This window comes from Coenobita brevimanus, chromosome 92, assembly GCF_032717465.1.
Source record: "Coenobita brevimanus isolate Jiangsu-jjx chromosome 92, ASM3271746v2, whole genome shotgun sequence".
Taxonomy (NCBI): Eukaryota; Metazoa; Arthropoda; class Malacostraca; order Decapoda; family Coenobitidae; genus Coenobita; species Coenobita brevimanus.
In genome coordinates this window covers 7,252,250-7,276,219 of record NC_137045.1, presented here as the reverse complement: position 1 = coordinate 7,276,219, position 23,970 = coordinate 7,252,250, and the positions used below count along the sequence as shown (strand labels likewise).

General features: G+C 41.8%; 3 protein-coding genes across 4 annotated transcripts in view; 2 read left to right on the top strand and 1 right to left on the bottom strand.

Annotated features, from left to right (window-relative positions):
• LOC145412257 (uncharacterized) overlaps positions 1-9,966 on the top strand; it is a 35,991-nt gene extending 26,025 nt beyond the window's left edge. The window contains exons 5-7 of one of the 2 annotated variants that reach the window (XM_080282208.1): positions 2,501-3,407; positions 5,159-5,584; positions 6,821-9,966. In XM_080282208.1, coding sequence (XP_080138334.1) covers positions 2,501-3,407; positions 5,159-5,584; positions 6,821-6,960 — 1,473 coding nt within the window. In that variant the 3' untranslated portion in view covers positions 6,961-9,966. Of the gene's footprint in view, positions 1-2,500; positions 3,408-5,152; positions 5,585-6,820 lie in introns of both variants that reach the window. The other variant, XM_080282207.1, reaches the window with a different exon arrangement.
• A 2,051-nt stretch (positions 9,967-12,017) lies between these two features.
• Positions 12,018-21,521, bottom strand: LOC145412050 (uncharacterized). The gene is made up of 4 exons (XM_080281968.1): positions 21,395-21,521; positions 14,317-14,473; positions 13,146-13,498; positions 12,018-12,088 (listed from the first exon to the last, which is right to left on the bottom strand). Exons 1-4 carry the CDS (start codon positions 21,519-21,521, stop codon positions 12,018-12,020), a joined length of 708 nt encoding a protein of 235 aa, XP_080138094.1.
• An 895-nt stretch (positions 21,522-22,416) lies between these two features.
• LOC145412223 (6-phosphofructo-2-kinase/fructose-2,6-bisphosphatase 1-like) overlaps positions 22,417-23,970 on the top strand; it is a 132,021-nt gene continuing 130,467 nt past the window's right edge. Inside the window, exon 1 of the mRNA XM_080282154.1 lies at positions 22,417-23,242. Coding sequence (XP_080138280.1) covers positions 23,143-23,242 — 100 coding nt within the window. The 5' untranslated portion in view covers positions 22,417-23,142. The remainder of the gene's footprint in view (positions 23,243-23,970) is intronic.

The window sequence follows — 23,970 nt, the reverse complement described above, 5'->3', positions numbered from 1 at the left end:
TCTTCCCTGCTGTACCCTTTCAAGCACTTCACCCTCCAAACCTCCATCCTTACTCATCACACTACCCAAGTACTTAAACGTACTCACATTTTCCAATTCCTCACCATCCAACCTCGCTGTACATTCACTGACTTCACCTCTCTCAAAGACCATCACTTTACTCCTCCCTACATTCACCTTAGATTCCGTTTCTTACACACTCTTTCAAACTCATCCACCAAGCCTTGCAGCTCCCCTTCGTCTTCACTCAACAACACAGTATCATCTGCAAACAACTGTACAGGGAGTTTCCAAACACTATCCTCCCTCACCAGGGCCACTCCAACATCCACTACCCTACCTTTTACCTCTTTTATTACCCCATCCATGTACAGATTGAACAACCATGGTGACATGACACATCCCTGTTTCAACCCAACTTTCAAAGAGAAAAATTCACTTGGTTCACCATCCACACGCACTGCAGCCTTCGCACCATCGTACATACTCTTCACAGCATTCAACAACTTCCCATCTACTCCATATATTCTTAACACTTTCCACAATCCTAGTCTATCCACCCTGTCATATGCTTTCTCCAAATCCATGAAAGCCGCATACAACTTCTTTCCCTTCTCTAGAAACTTTTCCACTAAAGATCTGAGAATGAATATCTGATCTACACAACCTCTTCCCTTCCTAAAGCCTCCCTGTTCTTCTCCAACTAATTTCTCTGTTCTTTCTCTAACTCTGTCAATAAGTATCCTACCATACACTTTTCCTATTATACTAAGAAGACAAGTGCCCCTATGATTACCACACATTTCTTTTTCCCCTTTTCCTTTGTACAAGGGAATAATTATACCTGACTTCCAATCCTCCGGGACTCTACCTTCCTCCCAGGCCAATCTGCACATCTTCCACATCCATTCTACTACTGTCTCTCCCCCCTGCTTCAGCATTTCACCACACACTCCATCAATTCCTGGGGCTTTCCCTGATTTAACTTTCTTCATTACTTCCACAACTTCTATCCTACTGATTTCTTCCTGTCTTCTCACCTCCCTCCTTCTCCCAGCCATTCCCCAGCCACTTATACTCGCATTACTTCCATCCTCCACGTTCAACAATTCCTTAAAGTGTTCTCTCCATCTGCTCACTTTTTCTTCCTTCTCCACTAGTAATCTACCATTTTTATCTTTCACTCCCCTGCTAACTTCACTTCCACCCTGTCTTACTCTTTTCACCTCTTTCCAGAACATTTTCTTACAGTCCCTCCACTTTACACTCAAAATCCTTCCAAATTCCTCATCCACTCTCTTCTTACTCTCTCTTACTAATCTTTTCACCTCTCTCTTTCTTTCTACATATATATATATATATATATATATATATATATATATATAAACAAAAGTGATGATATCTAGGGTTGGTGGCGGTACTGACAAAGACGAGGGAGAGTGGCCATGTGCAGTTTGCCACAAGGGTGTGGGAAGTAATTCCATCTTGTGTGGTGTTTGTGATAAATGGGTGCACAGGAGATGTAGTGGTATCAGAGGTAGACTGCGAGATAATGCTGATTTTATGTGTACAGCTTGTCGGGGAGAGCAGGTGGTGATTGTCAGGCATGAAGGGATTGAACTTGCTGGTGAATCTCTTGAGTGTGTGGAAGAGTTTTGTTATATGGCAGACATGTTGTGTGCTGGAGGTGGGGCTGGAGCTAGCTCTCTGGCTAGGATGAGAAGTGGTTGGAAGAAGTTCAGGGAGCTGTTGCCTCTTCTGACATTGAGAGGGCTCACCCTACGTCCTAAGGGGTCTTTGTATGCAGCATGTGTTAGGAGTGTAATACTGTATGGTAGTGAGACCTGGGCAGTAAAGGAGGAGGATATTCGCCGGCTCAGACATACAGAAATGACAATGATTAGGTGGATGTGTAGTGCGTCCCTGCGTGCAAGGTCTGGGGGGGCTGGGTTTACGATGGAAGAGTTGAGAGGTAGGATGGGACTGGAGTGTTTTGGTGTTGTGATGAGGAGAGGTAGATTGAGATGGTTTGGACATGTGGAGAGGATGGGGGATGATAATTGGGTGAGGAAGGTGAGAAGTGTTAATATTGGGGGTGGGGTTGTGAGGGGTAGACCGAAAAAGACATGGGACGAGATCATTAAGTGTGACCTCAGGGATAAGGGACTGAACAGGGAGGCTGCAACAGATCGTGCAGCACGGAGAGCCGCCATTGGGTGACCAAGGCCGTCGCATGCAAGCATGTTGGAGCCTTTAAAAATGAAACGAAATGAAATTATATATATATATATATATATATATACATACAGTATGTATATATATATATATATATATACAGTATATATATATATATATATATATATATATATATATATATATATATATACAGTATATATATATATATATATATATATATATATATATATATATATACTGTATATGTATAAAATAGATAGATAGATAAAATAGGCATCTGTAGTTATTGTGAGTGTATTTTCAGGGCGCTCCATGGTTCTTCTGGCATGAGAATGAAGGACCCCCTGGCCACTATTCAGCACAGTTTGGAATGCATAGTGGTGGTCAGAATGGAACGTCATTCTCAACATCTTCAGCTACATGTGGTGGTGGTGGTGGTGCCAGTGCTGGTGTAGGTGCAGGAGGAGCTGGAGTTGGTGGAACTGGAGGTGCCTGGGGTTGGGGGGGCTGGGGACCTCATGCGAGAGGTCACCGCAGAGGAGGAAGAGGGCGTGGAGGATGGGCAGGCTGGTGGGGTAGGCCATGGGGAGGCAGAAACTGCTGGAGTTTTAGTCAAGGACAGTCAATGAACTGTGGGTTTGGGCAGCAGCAGCAGCAACAGCAACAGCAGCAGCAGCAACAACAGCAGCAACAGGAACATGAGAACCAACAGCAGCAAAGGAAAGATCAACAGGAACAACCGGGAAATGAAGGAGAATGCAAAATGAATACTGAAGATACTTGCCCTTGGACAAGTACCAGTACTGGACAGTGTCCCTTCATGGAGCAGGAAGGAGGAATACCCAACCCACAGCAAGTGGCAGAAGAAGCTCAGCAGATGGCTGAACAAGTGGCTCATCATGCCCACCACTTTGCATCCCATTTGGCTTCAGAACAGGTGGCCAATGTTATGCGGGGGATATGGACTGCCTGGACTGGCCAACAGGGACAGAGTCAGAGTCAGGGGGCTGGCACAACAACTTTCAACACTAGCTCTTCTTCTTCATCTTCAAGCACAAGTCATGATAATCAGCAGCAGCAGCAAAGCAAGCCTGGTAATCAGGAAGGGAGTCCTCGCCAGGACAAGGCCAAGCAAGGCTCTCCTCGTAATGGTGGGGAAGAGTACTTGAAAAGTGTTGGTGAAACTGTTGCCAACATGTTAGATCCTTTGGGTGAGTAACAGAAATATGAAAATTATTATGTAGCAAAGTGGAGTGTGTCAGCTTTCATGGCTGCAGTTCCAGTCCTAGACAGTACTGAGCCCATTGACTTATAATTGGTAGGTGGGGGTGCTCACCATCCACTCACTTGATGTAGTGCTGCTCTTGAGTGTGTGTTCTTTCCTTTCCTCCTCCTTTCATTCCTTCCTTTTCTGTCTTTTTGTACTTCATTCCTTTCTCGTCCGTCTGCCGGCGGTTGACTTTTCACTCCCTCTCCTATCTAACTTTCCTTCATTCTTTCCTCTTCCTTCTGCCCATGGGTGACACTGCACTGAGTGACAAGCCAAATGGTTTCCTGTTCACCAGGAAACCATTTACTATGCTGGGTGGTAACCATATAACCAAATTTTGGCATCTGGTGGTTTAGTGGGTAATTATTGCGCTCCAATCAGATTGAGCCAGTGAAGGTCTATATCCAAGGGGTGGTTGGTGTTGATTGCTCATGTAATGCCACTCAGAGATGAGTGAAGCTGGTCAATTTCATCTTAAATGTCGGGACCAACTGCCTAGCCCCGGGCTCCTATGCTCCTCGTGGGACAATGTAGGATTGGGTGATGGATGGATGGAATATATATATACAGTATATGTGGAGCCTCTGTGGTACAGTGGTAGAGTATGCGTTTCGTACACTTGTGAGCCAGGGTTCGCGCCCTGCCAGGGTAATAAACTGTGGAAGTGATCACCCTGCCATGTACTGCATTGGCGGACACAAGGGGTGCTGTGGCTGAACCAGTGTCGCTTACTATAAAGTATGCTTGCACCCAGTCGGCTTGCGCAGGCCAGTTACACTTGGTTCACGGACTACACACACACATCTAAAGCCACTCCAACACTACAGTTACAAGCACTTCTCACCCTACATACAATCTCTATCAGACAGCCTAAGTCAACTGGTAGAGATACATTGGCTGTATCGTCCCGACTTCGGTCGGGATAGGCCGGTCCTGCAGTAGATACTGGAACGGCTGCTGCTGCTGCTGATATATATATATATATATAGAATGAATGTATGTATGAGGTGAAAACACAAGTTATGGAAGAGGGAGAGAGAGAATGTATTGAATGGTAAAAGGTGGATTATCTCAAATCCGATGTTAGGTATACAGGTATACCTGTATAATGCTTACTAATAGTGAACAGGAGCTTTGAAGATTGGTTCAGAGTCATGTGGATGTGAGTGTTGTTTTGAAAGCACACAGTTATATCAGAGTCATTTAAATTTTACTCATTTACCTGTACATTACTTGTAGTAGACAGGCTTCTTTCCCTGTCTGAAAATAGGAAAGAAATAGTATTTGTCATTTTTCCTTCTTGCTTTAAAAAGTGATAAACAGGTAAGGATCTTACAGCCTCAATCTTAAAGCCTCCCTATATGTTAGTATAAAAACATAACAGCCAGACTACTTCCTACTCAGTCTATAAGCAATGTATCCTGTACCAGAACTGTGGAGATGGAACTGAATTTCATTTTCCTCTGATTTCTATTCATAAAGAGATCAAAGAGGCCTGCTGTAGGTCCCTCCTACCCATCTGGACATGGACGACAGTGTAAGATGATGATGGTGATGACTTAATTTGTATGATAGAGTACATGCTTGTCTAGCCACATAGTAACAGAAAATGAGTTGGGATTCTTGTAATTTGTAATCTCTCATGTACATGTTCAGCTTATTTGACACCACATTTTGTTATGTCAGGAATAGATGTGGAGGTCTCTGTTGAGCACAATGGCATCCGTCAGCGGTGCAGTCTAGGTGAAAAAGATGCACCAAGTCGTCAGATTCCTGTGGTGACTCTCCCACCTAGCCCACCCTCTGAATCAGGAAACCAACCAAGCACCTCTGGCAGTGGGGTGAACATGGAGGTTCAAACTGAGGAACCATCAAGACCACGTGTGTCTGGATCATCAGGAGAGGACATGGACATAAGCAGCCCAGCACCGGGTCCCAGCCAGGCTTCCGGGGAGCAAATGGAGGCAGAGCATACATCATCACCAGAACCAGAGGACTGGACACTTGTCAATCAGGAACCCACACAGGATCCTCCCCAGGCAGCAGCCAACACAGTAACTTCCCCACCAACACAGAGGGTCCAGTATCCTAGTCTTACAGAGCTTCAGCCTCACCCAAGTAAGTAAATGTTTATGTATTAATATACTTTGTTACATGATGCCATACCTTGGTATTTCATCCAGAATGGCTGCAGTAGGCTGATGTCTGTGCATTCATTGTATGTGTCATCATCCCCTAGACCTTTTTTCCTTACCTAATGATGGGGTGAGGTTAGGTTCAGTAAACAAAGAAAAGAAAGCATGAAAGAAAACCCTTATGCAGCATAACAGTGAAAGAAACCATACATTCAGTCACACCATTGAACTCCCCACCACCACCTGAATTCTCCCTCCTCCTTACAGCCATATGCATGTGCACATATTTTTGGTATTTTTTTCTTCATAGCTGTGCTTTTCACACACATCAACATTCTCCATTCAGTTCTGGTTCTTGGGCATTCTAATCAAGTTAGGAATGAAATGAAGGTGGTTTAGCATACATTCATTCATTCGCCATCTAATCCTGTGTTTCCCCATGAGGAGCAAAGGAGCCTGGGGCTAGGCAAGTTGGTCCCAACATTTAAGATGAGAGTGACCAGCCTCACTCATCCCTGAGTGGCACTATGTGAGCAACAAACCCCAGCCACCTCTTGGATATAAACCTGCACAGGTTCAGTCTGATTGAAGTGCCTTGATTACCCACTAAACCACCAGGTGCCATGATTTAGTTATATGGTTACCACCCAGCATAATACATGGGTTCCTTGTGTACAGGAAACCATTTGGCTTGTCTGTCAGTGTAGAGTCACCCATAGGCAGAAGGAAGAGGAGAAAATGAAGTATAGAATTACAGTATCACCATTAAAACTACAGTGGCATATTGCTGCCATTTGTTGCCTTACATCTTTCTACCCAACTTTACTTATTGTACTCTCATTTTGCTGTCTTTGCCCTCTGAGTTGTAATATGCATAATTTTTTTCCATTCAACCTGATCTTGTCACTAGGCGTATCACTGTCACGGAAGTTGGTCATAACAGATTTGCTGTCCCATATACAGTATTTATATGGACTGCAGAGCTGTTAATGTGTTACCCATCCTCGACACCTGTGCACATCAAATTCCAGGGCCTCTTAGGAGCGTTGTTTATTTACTTCTTTCAGTTTTAAGTAAACAGAAGACTAGCATCTGTAATTTAAAAGAAAAACTACTGTAACCATTAGAGAAAAAGTAGCTAAATTTAATGTAGGCTAGAAAAGCCTTTATTTATCGATGGCTTAATCAGAATTTTATTGCCCTCTCTTCCCCCTAACAGACCCAGAGATCCAGCGAGCTTTGGAGCAGATGCAGGCAATGGGTTACAACAATGAAGGTGGTTGGCTGACCAACTTGCTGGAGATGAAACAGGGTGATATCAACCAAGTGCTGGATCTCCTCCAGCCAGTGAACAAGTAGTTAGGTTATGTACTGGTGAAAAAGCCCATACAGTACTTTTTTTTTTTTTTTTTAAACTGCCTCTAGCCAACACATTGCTTTAGAGAAAGTTGTCGAAAAACAGCACAGGCAAACTCCAATTTACGATACCCGTAAATGCAATACCCTGGATTAGTGATGGGGTAGAAATACCACCCTACCCCTTTTATCGAAGGCCCCCTAGTTTTGTGATGGGCATCACACTCCATCACCACCTTGTGATGACCAGGACCGAACATGGACTTACAATAAGTAAGTGATAAGAGGTGTTTGATATTTTCTCACCTATTTTTTATGATTTCCAAATTTTATTTATTGGTTTTAGGGCATCATTAAATGGTGTTAGGCTTAGGATATCTTCTTCAACAGTTGTTAGGCCATTTAGATTGGCTTTATTAATTTTTTTTTAATTAATTAATTTTTTTTTTTTTTGACTGGGTTTAGGACATGGTTGGGGGAAGTCCAAGGCTCAAAAATGCATCCCTACACTTTACATGTTAAATCGTCCCTGATTCACGATACCCTACCTAGCGATGGTTTTTTTTACTTAACCAATTACATCGTTAAACTGAAGTTTGCCTGTTGTTTGAAAGGTCTCATGATATGAACAGTCGTTGGGTGGCAGGGGTTAAGGCCTTTGACAAGTAAGGTGAGAATGGATAAAGAATAATTTACAGTAATAGTTAGGCTGTTTATCTAAGTTTTCTAGTTCTTTGATATTGTTTTTTCACACGACTCAGCATGATATGAAGAAAGAACTATCCATTAAAAGGCTAGTTTTGTGGTGGATTTTCCTGTGGCCGTAAAATGTAAACAAAGGAGTATATACCCATTAGTTATCCAGCCCACTTTAATAGTGTCCTGAGCCTCAAGAAAACTCTAGATTAGGTATCATAATATTTTTTTGTAGCACTTCCTGTTTTGTTGGGTCTGGTTAGTACTTGGATGGGTGACCGCCTAGGAACACCAGATGCTGTTGGCATAACGTTCTCCCTACGTGTCAAGTGGGGTTGGTGGAGGATTAGTGCCCCTCCCTGTAAAACAATTAACTCTAACCCCTTGGCCACCCCGTTTGGGATACATGGCGTCTGGCAATGAATGGGAAAAAAAAAAAAACTTCCTGTTTTGTGAAGGTAACAAGGACAACTCTGGCTAGCATGAGTAGATAATTTTGATTTATATTCCAATCCAAGTTTCTTTTGGTACTGTATACTGAGATAGTATTTTTTGTTTACAGCTTGGGAAGGAAAACTTAGTGTTTTACATAGAATACTAAAAATAGGTATTAGAAATTTACTACAAATCTGTAGGAACATTGTGCAAGACTTACATTTTTGTTACTGAAGTAGAAATGTAGTTTCTGTGTTATTCTGTATGCTATATTGACCTTCATATATATTTTTTAAATTCTTTGGTAATGAACTAAGGAATTAGTTTTGTAATTGTAGTTCTTTCACATGTTCTGTGAAAGATATATATATTACACACACACACACACACACACACACACACACACACACACACACACACACACACTGTGTGTATATATATATATATATATATATATATATATATATATATATATATATACTGTATACAGTAAACCCATCATAAGTCGAACTTTATGGGGATCTAGGGTACTTTGACATATTGAATTTTCAGACTAACCAGAAATAATTAGGAAAAAAAAAAAAGTAATCCCTAATCATGTGTGATTACATGTTTATTAACACTAAAGAAACATTAAAAAGCAATCAAAAACAATAAAAACAATTCAGTGCATGTCATAGGCTAGGCTAGGATAGAAGGTTGCAGAGGTGGAGGGATGCAGAATTACATAATTACCGGGTATGTAAAATTTTGCTCTTATTTACTTCTTACAGTTAAACTAAAATGTAACACTTGGAATACAGTAAAATAAAATGTAGCACATGGAATATAGGAAGCTAAAATGGAAACCTTTGAATAAACACTAAGTCACACCTCGGTCAGCATTCGACAATGGAAATTCCGCCTAATGTGAGGTCGACTTGAGGTTTTACTGTATTTAGAATTCACTCTTGTTGGATGTTAATGTTTATGGTGTTAATAAATATTATACCGTGCTGTATACATTACAAAAAATAAATAAAGTGAAATTGTTAAATTTACACTGGAATGAGAAAAGGTAAATACTGTACAGTACATATTACTATATTCATAATACAGTATAGCTGTGGTAGCTCTTAACAGTTTGCTGAGGTGGTGGTGTGTGTTCCGCCTATCTGTATGTAACTTTGATTTTTTTTAAAGTATATCTAGCGTAGCTTGGTGTCCAGTAAATGCACCATATATCAAATGTATTTATGCCGTAGAGTACCGTATCAGTGGCACATTGGTGTAACCACATTGATGTACACTTATTCCAAATATGTAGTATAAAGAACATTATTTTCATTAACCATTATGGTATAGATTGAATTTTTATCCCAATGCATGGGTCATGTTGAATTTATTTTGGTCATTCTATAGTGACATTATGGTTTTTACTGATAATGTGGAAGACAATAGGTTTTTGATTAAAGGGATTATGTTCTAATGCTGTTTTACAGTATTATGATGTAGAACAGTGTTTCAAGCTTCTTGAAGGGTGTCATGATCCTAGTTATTAATGCTCTTTTTTTTTTTTTTTTTTTTTTTTTTTTAATGAATTTTGGTGGTCTGATTATTATAGCACATGTTTGAGTGATGACCAAGCATTGTGCATACATAGGTTTGAATACAAAGTGGCTGGAGGTTTTCAAATGTGTAATGCCATCAAGGCAGTGGTTACCTGCCATTCAGTGTTGTGGGTTATGATAACCTTGCTATGGAACCCCTACAAGTCAAAGGGGCAGTGAAAGACTGAAGCTTTTTTAGTAGGTTACATCATACTGAATTATATCTGTGATTTTACTGTTAACCTAAGATACAGCATATCAGTATGGACTTAAATAAAGTTTGTCATCATCATCAGTTTTATGAACCCCTTATTCAAATACTTAAGTACTCTGAAATTCGTATATGGACATGTTAACCACTTCAGCTTCATATTTATACATTTAATGTGGTCCATGAGTTTAGGATGGATGTCCTTTAACTGAAGGGGTCAGAAGTCTAAATACCCTTTCAGTCAGAGGATTTATGTTGACCAATGACCAACTTTACTAGGCTTGGAAATGATTGTCCTCAAGTTGAAGGGAATAGTAGTTGCTTCCCCTACCCACCCCCCCTTCAGGGACAGGAGAGGACTCTTCCTGTGGTGGCACAAACAGCTCTCATGCCTTCTTGTCTCATGAATGGAGTAATGTGAACTGTACGAGAACTTGAAGCGTACAGTCTGCTGGGTTTGCATGTAGTCTAGATGAGCCTGAGCCTGAGCCTGAGCATATAATGTAGATATACTGTATATATTACATTGTATTGTATATAAAGGCTCCAATATGCATGCATACAGCAGCCTTGGTCATCTAATGGCGGCTGTCCATTCTGATTGATCTCTGGCAGCCTCCTTATTCACTCTCTTATCCCTGAGGTCACAATGTGTGACCTCATCTCAGGTCTTTTTTCGGTGTGCTTCTCACAACCTTACACTGACATTTGCAGTTCTCATCTTCTACACCTAATTGTTTTCCACCCTCTCAACATGCCCAAACCATCTCAATCTACCGCTCCTCATCACAACACTAATACCACAGACCCTGGAGGGTACTACCGTAAGTGAAATATGGCTATAAACCTGGTTTACCAGGTAGGAGCATCCATACGCAGACTGCCTAAGCATGCGTGCTTGAAAAGCCTAATGATCTAAAATCACTTAAAGTAACCTAGGCAGAAATTTGATTTATTTCAATGTTTATCAAGGAAATAAATGAAAATTATGTACAAGTACTGCCCCATTCATCTGAAAGGCAAGTAGAATTTGATGAAAGAGAAAGGTAGAAGTGTTTTCTTGGCCAACCCAGGAGGGAACCACTTGCATGAGAGTGCTTGAGCAGTAAGAAAGAGCACCATAATTTACAGTGACAACCTTTGTTCAACCACTCCCATGCTCTGCCTCACTGGGGCCTTCCAAGCCCCCTCAGCTGAAAGTTTGCTTTTCTTCTAATCACATATTTGATTCAGAGCAAGACAATCAATCCCTACAACTACTTTAATTCACTAGCAATTTTCCATCAGACAAACTTTCTTCAAGCCATACAAAGCCGGAGGACTTTGCTGATGATGAAAAATATTGCACAAATTTACTGTTTCCAACATGATTGAGCACATGCGCACACTCAGTTAACCACAGAATCAGTACTTATGCTGGAAATATTCAGCCACATATAGATTCAATAAGTCCAAGCTGAGTCTCCAGCAGTTATAAATCTTCCTATCTCATAACTCTCTTTTTCCCAAGTTTCCAGGAACTGCTAGGGGGCAATAGCTGGTTTTGATAGTTTAGTTTCCAGCCTACAGAAGAGCAGCTGTGCCACAGCCAACCTCAATATGGTGATTCCTTAGGCAGCAAGTCATTTTCAAGGATGTGTACTGTACAGACAATATTAGACCACCGAATATGCCCCAAAAGTATATTACCACGGCAAATAACTTTCACTAGTGAACATTTATTACAACATAGGTATCTGTACTAAATAAAGTACAGATATGTACAGGCAAATGTAACTCTTAGGTTGGTCTTCTGAGTATCATATGTTCAGGATGAAAATTGTTAATATTTAAGCATGATACCAAACAACTTTATTCAGGAAAAATATATACGGGCAAGTCCTCTGAATGAAAAGTATAATGTGGGTAGTTCTGCACCACATTTCTCTAACAGTAGCTACACAAGCTATCCTCAGGCTGCAGTGGCTACCAGTATGTACTATACAAATACAGTGCAGGTACATCCTTTTCTTCTTTACTCCTAGTTAATACTTTTTCTACAACGGGCGTTTACAGTACCTTGCTCGAGGTAGGTAGATAAAACATTTTGAAAACACTAATATTGTCCCTGAAGTCATATGGTAACCTCATCACTCAGAAGTATTTTTAAATACAGAAAAGAAAGAACTAGGGACTGGAGATAAAGCATATAGCCTTGAACCTGTACAGCAGAGAGGGTGAACTGGATCTGTGACTTCGTTTCTACATTTCATGTCTCCCAATAAAATTAAATCATGGTTTGAATTTATACCCACTGCATACAGAAATGAGAGCAAAGTTAATATATTTCACCTCTCGTACCGTACTCATTTTTTTCTGCTGGCTAGTATTTCTGAGCTCAGGGAGGTTTGGTATGTATCTGCCCATAGACTGATTCTTTTTGCCATGATGGATGTATCAGTAAGGAACATGAGACATGCTCTAGTATGAAGTACAGTAGACCTCCATATAAGCAACTGAAGTGTTAGCCTAGGTACCACACAAGTGAAGCCCACACACACGGAGATCCACACACAGGTATAAAAATTTAATGTTATCAAACTTTTGGATGGACTCCAACTTGCCTACTGGAGACCCTCTACTGTATGACCTCAGCTAGACTTAGGAATCAGCTAGATATGATTCCTCCGAGCATAACCTACTGTTTAGAGGTAAAAAAAAAAAAAAAAAAAAAAAAAAAAAAAATCAGACCCTGACTTGCCTACTAAAAACCTTCTATGATCCCTAGACTACAGAAATGCTACCACAGACATAGCCTATTGTACAGGGATGAAGCAGACATACAACAGTGACATTAAGGAAATTTAAAGGACTTTTTTTGTGAGGAGGAAAAAATTGACAGGGCATTATAACCATCTGGGATTCCTCTCCTAAGCAACACTGCGCAGGACACATCCCCCCCCCCCACAATACTACATAGGGAAATTATGTGCATGACAACCCTGTGTATCTGGAAGGTCTACTGCAGATGCTGTGTTATTGTAAGCAAACTTATCCCAGAATGTAACCATACTTTAGGCTGACTCACACCTGAAGCTAAATGAGCCATGTTTTGTTAGCTACCAGATAATTACGTGTTATGCCATCTTCACACCAGAAGACATGTCCCTTGTTCTGTTTTTTCAGTTACATTTCAGTTTTCAAAATGGCAATATGTGCTCCATAGGGTAATGAAGATTCAGATGAGGAAATTCTGCTGACACTGGGATTGTTTTTACATTCATCGTCATATTGCTCTTCAACCCTGGCAATACAGTCCAACACCTCTCTCTTAATTTGGTTTTGCAGCCTACGCGGTAACTGTCTGGCAGACTGACATGCACTCATAAAAAAAAGATACAAGTCATCCTGCATGTTGGGAATAGGTTGTTCGTCACGCAAACACGTGATGTCTTTATCAAAATCACATGTGGTAGCAGACCTCCTCTTTTTATGACTGCAAGTATCTCCATCTTTTGATGTAGATGGAGAAGCTGGAACTCCTTCCTGTATGTCACCTACAGTTGTTGCAGGAATTTCTTCGCTGTAATCCATACCATCTCTGTCGATGCTCTCCATGTTTGCATTAATCCTAAAATAAATTGCATTACTGTACTTAGTTTAACACTGGTAAAATATCAATGAATGCTTCCAATTTATAATTTGCCTTAGTCCTAAAAGAAATGAACACATTACTTAGCTTAACACTGGTAAAACATCAGTGAATGTTTCTAACTTATAATCTGTGTGTGTTAAATCTGCAGCAGTAACACTGGGAAAGCTCTCCTTCCATGCTAAGGGATCTTCAGCACTGTTAGGAATGTAATGTTGTACAGTATGGTGGCAAGACCTGGGCAGTAAAATAAGATATCTGTAAGCTTAAACATACAGAAATAATAATGACTTGATGAATGTTTGGCGCTTCTTGAATGCTAGGCCTGGCAGGGGGTGGGGTGGGGATTGGCTTGCGACTAAGGACTTCAGAGGAAGAATGGAACTGGAATGTATTGGTATTGTGATGGGGAAGGGGCAAATTGAGATGGTTTGGGCAAGGGGTGAAGATGAAGGACGACAACTGGGTGCAGAGTGTGAGTGTGAACGTCACGGGTAGGGTTGTGAAAAGCAAATCGAAAAAGACTTAAGACAAGGTCATAGTGTGTGAACTCAGGGATAAGGGACTGAACGGGGAGACTGCCAGAGATCGAGCAGCATGGAGAGCTAGGTGACCAAGGCCGACGCACTCAAGCATGTTAGAGCCTTTTTAAACGATAAAATACGATACAAACCGTAAATGTTCTAATTCTGTTGTTGTAAAAATAGGACGGACATCACTATTTTCCTTATAATTATAGTTTTATATCTTTTAATTCTCCTCAGTTTTATTGTTAAAAGATTATAAGAAACACTTACTCTCTTGAACTCATAAATGGAATTAAAAACTGCATTTGCTTCTCGTAGCGCCAAGGTTTCCAGTTCTTTGTTGACTGACCATTTGTGGTGTTCCTTCGAGCTTGTGCTTGTCGAAAGCAGTCCCTGAGTTTCTTCCAGTCTTGCTTTAGGCTCTTGCCTGAAGACAGATGAAATCATCAGTGAGTTTCTGTAATGTTTCGTTTGTTGACTGTAAGCTAATTAATAGTCTTTTGGTAATGTACTTATTCTCTTAGGCTATAAGTACCAGTGGCATCCACGGATGCCAACCAATGCCAGTAACAAGTGTCAGTTTAGCAATGTAGATGGCAATAATTACAGCAGTATATGAGTAAAGCTAGCTTCCACATACTGCACATGGCAGTCCCACACTCAAAGCCTCAACTCCCCCGCCCCAACTCCTGGGGGTAATTATCCTCTTACTTCGATGGGAGTTATAACCCTTCCCCTTGGGTAATTAACCCTCCTCTTCTAGGAGTACGGTAATTAACTTCCCTTTCTTCCCCCACAATGTACAGTCACAACTTAGCCATCAAATCAAGATGCAAGCTCTGTCACAGAGGTGGTGGCAAACTTACCAAAACATGAGTCAAATTCAATGTCAACACTATACAGCAAATCAGAGGTCTGAGATACTACATATAACTCACAAACAACAGTCTGACAGCTTTACCATATTCCTATTTTGACACAACACCCTTACTGAATTAAACTCCTGCAAATACCTGCAGCTCTAATAACACCTTCCGACCAGCGATCAGCCCCAACCACCATCCCCGAAATGTACGGTACGTCTCGGGCTTTCCACCTTTGCTCATGCAGTACAGTTCTGTATCTGAAGAGATATCACTGATGGAGATAGGCTTTTGACATTTTCTTGGATAATATGTCAGATTATAGGGAATGTTGCTAGAATTACAAGAAATTTCTCATTAACAAGGATATAAATTGATGTCAGATCAAGCTGCAGATACTTGGAAATAACATATTTAACCCATTTCCAATCGTCAGACTGCATTTTGTGAATACATACCGAGCTCCTCCAAAATCATGGCACAATTTATGATTCATCATCGTAAAGGTTGGATCAACGCATTTTTGCAGGACCTTTCATTTTTTACTTTATTTTAAGAAAGTAGCTCCAGTGGCATCGTATGTTCAACCAAGTCTCCTTGCTACATTCCTTGAAAAAGGTGTTCATAATGGGACTGAATATACAGCTGTGTGCGCCCCATGTGGTGGAGGGGACAATCTGGCCGTACTATGTGGTGGTACTACTACTCTGCGGCCAGGTTGTGTTAGGACCAGGGACCCCCTCCTCTGTTTTTTTTTTTTTTTTTTTTTTTTTTTTTTCTAAAACGAGACAGGCCATAGAAAGGGTTGTGGGATTGAGTTATCCCCTTACCCTGAAGACTGGGTCTATGAATGTGCGTGGATGTAGTCAGGGGTGGATCCAGGAATTTTCGGTGGGGGGGTCTGATTCGCTGATTCAACCAAAGTCTTGACGCGGCATAATGATATTTCAATGTTGAAATTGCCTCTTTATTCAATGATGCATGGCCGGTGGGGGGGGGATGCATCCCCCCCATCCCCCCCCCCTGGATCCATCCCTGGATGTAGTTCGATTGAGGCTAAAAGGAAGGAGACTGGGAGAATGTTTGTTAGAAGAAATTTGGATGTGTTAGCTTTGAGTGCAACAAAGATGAAAGGGAAAGATGAGTCTAAGATTGGAAATGTGAATGGAAGGATGCCAGGTGTTGATATAGGAAGGGCAAGAGGTGTGGCCTTGATAGTGAGCCCGGGTGCAGCAGTGTGTGACTGAATAGAAGGAGGTGTCATCGAGACTGATGTAGGTGAAAGCGAAATTTGAACGTGAGTTGTGGGTATTTGTGAGTGCATATATAGGCCTGGTAGTGAAAGGGATGAAGAAGAGAGGGAGTCTTTCTGGAATGGTGTTGATGAGTGTCTGCAGAGTTTGGGAGCAAATGTGGATGTGGTACTGCTGGGAGGTCTGAATGCTAGAGTGGGAAATATAGCAGCTGAAAGTGTAGTTGGTATGCATGGTGTGCCTGGAAGAAATGAAAATGGGGAACGAATGATGGAGATGTGCCTTGAGCGGGAGAATACCTTGTTTGAGAAGAAAGATATAAGTATACATGGGTGAGACAGAAGGGTTGGAAGGGTTGTTGATAGAACATTGATGGACTATGTGGCTGTGTCCAGGAATATAATAAGAAGATTGTTGGATGTGACAGTTTTGAGAGGGGAGGGTGGAGGTATGTCTCACTACTAACTGGTGGGGGGGGGGAAGTTGAGAGTAGGTAAGAGATGGGTGAGAGCTAGGAGAGTTAGGTGTGGCAGGGAGGTTTTGAGAGTGAGTTGGATAAAAGAGAGAAAAGGATAGAGTATCAGGTGAATGGTGGTGCGAGGAATTAAGTATGGCTGTGGCTGAGAAGAGACGTGCATACGAAGTGTGGCTGCAGAGGAAGGATGAGGTGTCATATGAGAGGTATAAGGAAAAGAGGAATAGGGCGAGAAGGGCTGTGCGTCTGGGAAGGAGGTGCGAGTAAAAGCAGAGGATGGAAGGATGTTATGTGAGATGGATGCAGTAAGGAAGAGATGGGCGGAGTATTTTGAAAGATTATTAAATGTAGAGGAGGAAAGGGAGGCTGAGTTTGTGGCAGATGGAAGGGTGCAAGGAATAAATATGTTGGGAGAGCTGAGAGATTATTTGATCAAGATGGAGGTCGTGCAAGAGGCAGTAAAGGAGATGAAAACAGGGAAAGCTGCAGGTATGGATGGGTGTGCTGTGGAATGCCTGAAATGTGGTGGAGCGACTATTGTTGACTAGTTAGTAGACTGCTGAATGTGTGTTTTGTGAGAGGTATGGTGCCAATTGACTGGGCAAGTGCTTGTGTAGTCCCGTTGTATAAAGGTAAGGGTGATAAGTATGGAGGTACTAGCTTTAGGGGTATAAGTCTGTTGAGCGTTGTAGGTAAGGTGTATGGTAAAGTGTTAATTAAGAGAGTTATAGAGGGTACTGAGGGAGTGATTGGTGATGAGCAGTGTGGCTTTAGGAGAGGGAGAGGATGCGTGGATCAGGTGTTTGCTGTAGAATGGTGTGTAAAAATTATTTAGCGAAAGGTAAGGATGTGTTTTGGGCGTTCATGGATTTAGAGAAAGCGTATGATAGAACTGATAAGGAGGCTTTGTGGACTGTATGGACTTGATGGTAGGTTGCTAAAAAGAATGAAAAGTTTTATGTAAATAGTAGAGCGTGTGTATGAGTGGGAAATACTGAGTGACTGGTTTCCCGTGAGAGTGGGGCTGCGGCAGGGATGTGTGATGTCGCCTTGGTTGTTTAATATTTATATGGATGGTGTTGTAAGGGAGGTGAATGCAAGAGTTAGGTGGAGATCTGAGTCTGGTGAATGTTGATGGTAGAGAGTGGAATCTGATGCAGCTGCTGTTTGCGGATGATACTGCTCTGGTGGCTGATTCAGAGGAGAGATTGAGACAGTTGGTAGAGGAGTTTGGAAGGGTGTGTGAAAGGAAGAAATTGAAAGTATATGAGAATAAGAGTAAAGTGATGAAGTGTACGAGGTTGTTAGATGGTAGGTGGATGAATATAGTTTTGAATGGTGAGTTGTTTGAGGAGGTAGAGTGCTTTAAGCATTTAGGGTCACATGCTGCTGTGAATGGAAGAATAGCTGCAGAAGTGAAGTTTGGAATGAATGAAGTAGGAAAGATGCTGGGAGGAATGAAAAGTGTTTAGATGTCGTTCGCTTAGAATGGATGTAATGAGAAGGCTGTATGGGGGTATTGTGGTACCAGCTGCGTTATATGGGGCTGAAACATGGAATTTTGATATGGATGTAGCAGAAAGGAAAAGTTTGAATGTAAGGGAGATGAGGTGTCTGAGGAGTTTGTGTGGAGTGATTCGTATGGATCGAGTGAGAAATAATGAAGAGAGGAGAACTGGAGTTGTGTGGGAGATGGCTGATCGAGTTGAGCAAAGGGTGTTGCAATGGTTTGGGCATATGGAAAGTATGGATAATGGGCAATTGATGAAAAAGATAACTAGATCTGATGTGGGAGGTGTAAGGCTGAAAGGAAGACCACGAATAGGATGGATGGACAATGTGAAGAGAGCGTTGGATGTAAGAGGGATGTCTGTTGAGCAAGGAAGAGTGGCTGTGAGTGATAGAAATGACTGGAGAGAAATTGTGAATGAATAAATGATGATGCAGCCCTGAGGGGATATTCTCCCGCATTTGGTCTGATCAACTGATCAGGTCAGGTGCGGGTAAGGGGATGGGTCCATTTTGATGTGCCAGGGGTAAACCAGCTCTGCTGTCGGGTCCTGCTGCAGACGTCACTGACTGCACTGCGCAGTTGACCCTCGTGCGGTGAGGATCTGTCCCTTCGCCCCTTGGGGCTAAGATGCGAATGAATGTGTTTGAGTGGATGAGTAAATTGGGAGTGTGTAGTCCTGTGTCGGCTACTTCCCTTTCCTTGGGGGACGCAGCCTAGGTATATACATAAAAAGATAGGTAATCAGCTAATGCCCGACTACCCTCAGCTGACTTCTGGTGTCAAATGCACAGTTCCCCCGTGCAGAAAGATCTCATGGGCTAAAATCAGGGGAGCCTGGGGAACGAAGTCTCCCACTTAGGATAAGCTAGGTTATGTTAAGCTGGGCCGTTAGGTTTCTTATAGTGGAACTTTAATGTACTGTAGATTACATACAGTTACGCTGGCGACTGCCCATATGCATTTGTGTGGAGAACTTTCTGCACATGGAGACCTTGTGCATCCGACACCACAGGCAAAGTCCATACTGACTTGGTATTCTTATGGACTATGACCTCAGGAATCAACTTTGGGCACAATACAACTGTTTACTGGCAGAGTTACCGCAGGTGCTGCCAGTTTTGGTATTTTACCATAAATTGCGTACCAAATGATTTTATATATATATATATATATATATATATATATATATATATATATATATATATATATATATGTGTGTGTGTGTGTGTGTGTGTGTGTGTGTGTGTGTGTGTGTGTGTTAAAAAATTGAAAAAAAAAAAGTTGTATAAATGCCATACATGAACTTGATCAACTGGCAGTCCTGCCCATGTCATTAGGATCACTCTGAGTGCTCCAATAGTTTATGCAAAGACAAATTCACTCTCTCTTATACAGACTCTTGTGAAAAAATAATGGAAGCACTTTCAACAACAGCATATATAGTACATGAATCTAATTTCTTTGTATTCCTCCCGGCAGGCACGGTTAAATTTTACTGCCGTTTTTTAAGGTTGGTCTATATCTACTACATGTATTACTAAAGGAATGTATGGCAAGGTCCACCACCTCTTTTTGTATACTCGTATGCATACGGTATATGCGTAACCATTGTATATATCTGTGTTTGGTGAGGTTTAGGGTTGTGTGACAAGACCTACCACGCACCACCACCTTTTTTTTTATTTTTATTATTGTACTCTGTATACCTTTACAACAGTAATTAAACATTTCAGTCAGTCAACCAGGTTGGTCTTTCTAGAAACCATAAGGGTCTACTTCCGAGGAGAGTTTTGAGTTGAATGTTAACATTATGCCGCTAAGGGACCAGCAAAATAACTTGACTGAGTAGCCTAGCTCCGTGTCCCTACTAGCCTAATGGGGCAATGCTGGATTGAATTATGGATGATGATGAGCTTCCTCTGCAGCGCTTTCATACATGCATTTGAAATGTCACTGTATTTGCAGGCCAAGCAACGTTGGGTCTGGTTAGTACTTGGATGGGTGACCGCCTGGGAACACCAGATGCTGTTGGCATCCCTACGTCAAGTGGGGTTGGTGGAGGATTAGTGCCCCTCCCTGTAAAACAATTAACTCTAAGCCCTTGGCCACCCTATTTGGGATACATGGCGTCTGGCAATGGATGGATGGATGGGAGATACCTGGGCATAACTACGGTCCCCTGATCAACCTCACTATCATTAGCATATAGTAACACTCCTGTCCCCCTCCCTCTCAAAAAAAAAAAAAAAAAAAAAAATCCATACCTGGTGTATGAAGAGACGACCCATTATTATCTGGATTAATTTATTTTTGAAAAGGGATTAATCATCCCCAAGCTAGGCAACTATGGCCATATAGCCCCGCTGGGTTACAGGAGCGCGCTACGACTCCCGGCAACGGTGACCCCGGTCAGAGGCTCGAACTCGCAACCACGCGATTACGAGTCGGGCGCTCTACCTCTGAGCCACCGCGCCCCCGTATGTTTGACCCGCTAGGTTACAGGAGCGCACTACCACTCCCGGCAACGGTGACCCCGGTCAGAGGCTCAAACTCGCAACCTCGGGATTAGGAGTCGGGCGCTCTACCTCTGAGCCACCGGGCCCCTTATTTTTGAAAAGAAAAACTAGTCTGATAACAGAACAACACTTTCTGGGCCCATCACTGACATTCATTACACCCTCTCATAGCCTACCTCTGGCTATAAATATGTGGAAAAATTGCACTAACACTTTTTGTACCAGGTATCTAAGCTTCACAATTAGGTGCTTAAAAGACAATTTAAACGTAAAATTATAACCCATTTTTACGACTGACATGTCAGAAAGTCTTATATTTGGTCGAATTTTACTCGTGAAAGACTCGTATGAGCGAAGGCCGACTTTATTGGAGTTTACAAATACAATCCCATCTCCACTATTTCTTGCATCAAGGCAGGAGACAACCCTCTAATTTAACAGTTCAGAATGAAGTCAAGAATCCCACTGCATCAGATGAAGGTTACCATCGAAAATGCAGGAGAGAGAGAGAGAGAGAGAGAGAGAGAGAGAGAGAGAGAGAGAGAGAGAGAGAGAGAGAGAGAGAATACTGTAGTAGGTGTAATAGTAAAATTTACTTATTTTCTTTATTATGACTACCGGTAATAAAATATATTATTATTTTGCTTGTTCCGTCAGCGGAAGTCTCTAGTAAACTATGATCCAGAGTTCTCTCTCTAATTGTATACATGCAGTGTTAAAATACTTACAATCCCGATGGAGGCTTTGGGCTATCAGTGACCAGCAATTGTCTTTTCGTTGAAGGTCCTTATATTCCTCAGTTCTTGTGTCGTATAAGCACGGATACTTTCTAACTTCTTCAATCAATTTCTCCATCTCTGTCTTAAAGTAAAGGGTGTATGCACGAGGTTACACTCCACCTAAGACTGGAAGGAAACAACTGAGCATGCGCCACTAAAGATATGCCGAGAAAAATCGCTAGGCAGGGATGCTACGTGGCATCTCGTTGCGCATGGCGTCCGTAGCGTAGCATCTGGTGTAATTTACCTTACTGAATAATCATCTCAAGTGCATATTCTCAGCTGCAATTCCAAGACACGTAACACATACGTAGCTTGGCTTGCGTAGCTTGTTTGCCTTTACGCTACCTTTCCTCAAGTAATATTAGTCTGCTACATATACATTTCTATTGAACTTTATTTAAGTAACTTAGACACCCGTGTAGTGTGTATTAACGATATTGATAAAATACTGAGCATAAAGGCCCACATGTGGTCGACAATAATTAAACTCCCCCGTTAACCTGAGAGTTATACATTGACATGATGGACATTTCCTGTATTACATAATCAATAGTGCTTCAGAATGAGGTATACTTGCTAATATGGAACAGAGAACCTTGGGGCATAGTGCACCAGTGATATTTTGTATACATTAATATTAAATCAATTATTCATCCAGTCCCTTTCTCACCTGCCTGATCAGAGTTCGCACATGTTGGCTATCCTGAGAGAGTCAGTACTCAGCTAACCATTTAATATAACAAAATAATCCATTTTCCTGTTATTACAGAGCATAATAGCTTGACATTTGATTATGTTTAATTGTTAATGAAAGTGCATAAAAACTATTTTGATACCTATAGCATTCCTGTCAGTCATTATATTATTCCTCATGGAAAGTGGCCCATGGCATCTACACACCAAAACAAACCCCCCCACTCGACGCGCTCAGGCGCCACTCACACGACTAGCGCGAGGTAGGGTGCTGCTGTCTTGGCCCTGGTTCATTCCTTCATTCATCGATCTAGTGTATTTAAAGGCCACCCATGTGTAGCAAGGTTTTGATACAGATTTCAAGTGTTGGCGATAACACATATCCGTACCATAAGGAGTACGGTCTAACTGAGGGTTACAGTGATTCTGTGGTGCTGTGGAGAAAATTTTAAGCCTACACTACTACTCAGCCCAAGGGGACTTGCATTGCCGATACTTTCCAAAGACATTATAGTGACACTCATTATCCCCGGATGAATAGGTGGGTGGAAAACAGTACAAGCCAACCGTTGCAGTCCACAGGCATTAATTTCGACGGTACTCAAGGGTACTGAAATTCACGAAACGGCGATCTGAATAACCTTTACTACAACACTTATCGGTAAGGAAGGCGCTTTTATTGGGGTCATAAGCTTATCTGACCACCGTCGAGCTGCATGACCTATTGTACAAAAAGTTCCAGGGGAGTGGGTCATTAACTTACTAGCTACTAAGGTCGGTGAACAGACCACACTTTTCCTGGACAGTGCACAAAGAAACAGCACAGTCTGCAACCAAACTCCAAAGGAAGACCAGTAGTAGCTTGCTAGTAAAATACCGTACCAGCTTGTGTAACGTTAGATCAAGCGACATCTTCCACTGACTGCTGAACGAAAAGCAAGGTTGACTGCAGTATCAGCAAGCACCAGCTAAATACACATATATCGTGTGTTCGTAAAGGAATGGCCCCAACTCCCACGATGGATCCCATGAACGGGGAAGATGAGTGGCGCCGCATGGCCCGCGAGCATCCTGTTATGAGGATGACCAGGAATGACAAGGGTAAGTGCATGTATGAAAGTCCGTTTATCTCACATTTTTATTTACGGAATGGTATATGTGAGCAGCGCATGCTTAGTTTTTATGTAGTAGTAACCAGCCAACAAAAGCTGGCCTTGATAGGTTGTACATTGTACTGTACGTGCCCATCCACCATCCTAGTCCCCCAATCCCACACGTGTCAGGCGAACCCGCGCATATACGGTACGCTACGGTGTAATAATTACACCGATGGCTTAAAAAAGAATGTTAATAGTAAAATACATAGGGTGCTCGACCTTACCTCACTTGTCCTAACCAACTTAATCTTTTCCTAAGGTGACCAGAGTCCCGCATTTAAGCTGGACAGTCCCGCTCTTTTGACGTCTGTCCCGCTTATTTAATTGCGACTGAAGTGACCCGTATTTTTAGCAAATTATCTTACGTGTCCCGCTTTTAGGAAATTACTGTTACTTTAGATATAAGATGACCTTTTATGAAACCATGATGAATTAGTAAAATTATGTATGATCCAAACCAAATGAAATACCGAAGTGTAAACAAATAATCTGTTGTACTCACGAACTGACGACTTTGGTCGGCCATTCGCCGTACCATACGGTATGTTCAGAGTTTGTCTAAGATGTTAGTGCTTGACTAGCAGCCTCAGGGTGAAATGCAGCGCTGTTTATATATACTGTATATATATATATATATAATATATATAATATCTATCTATCTATCTATCTATA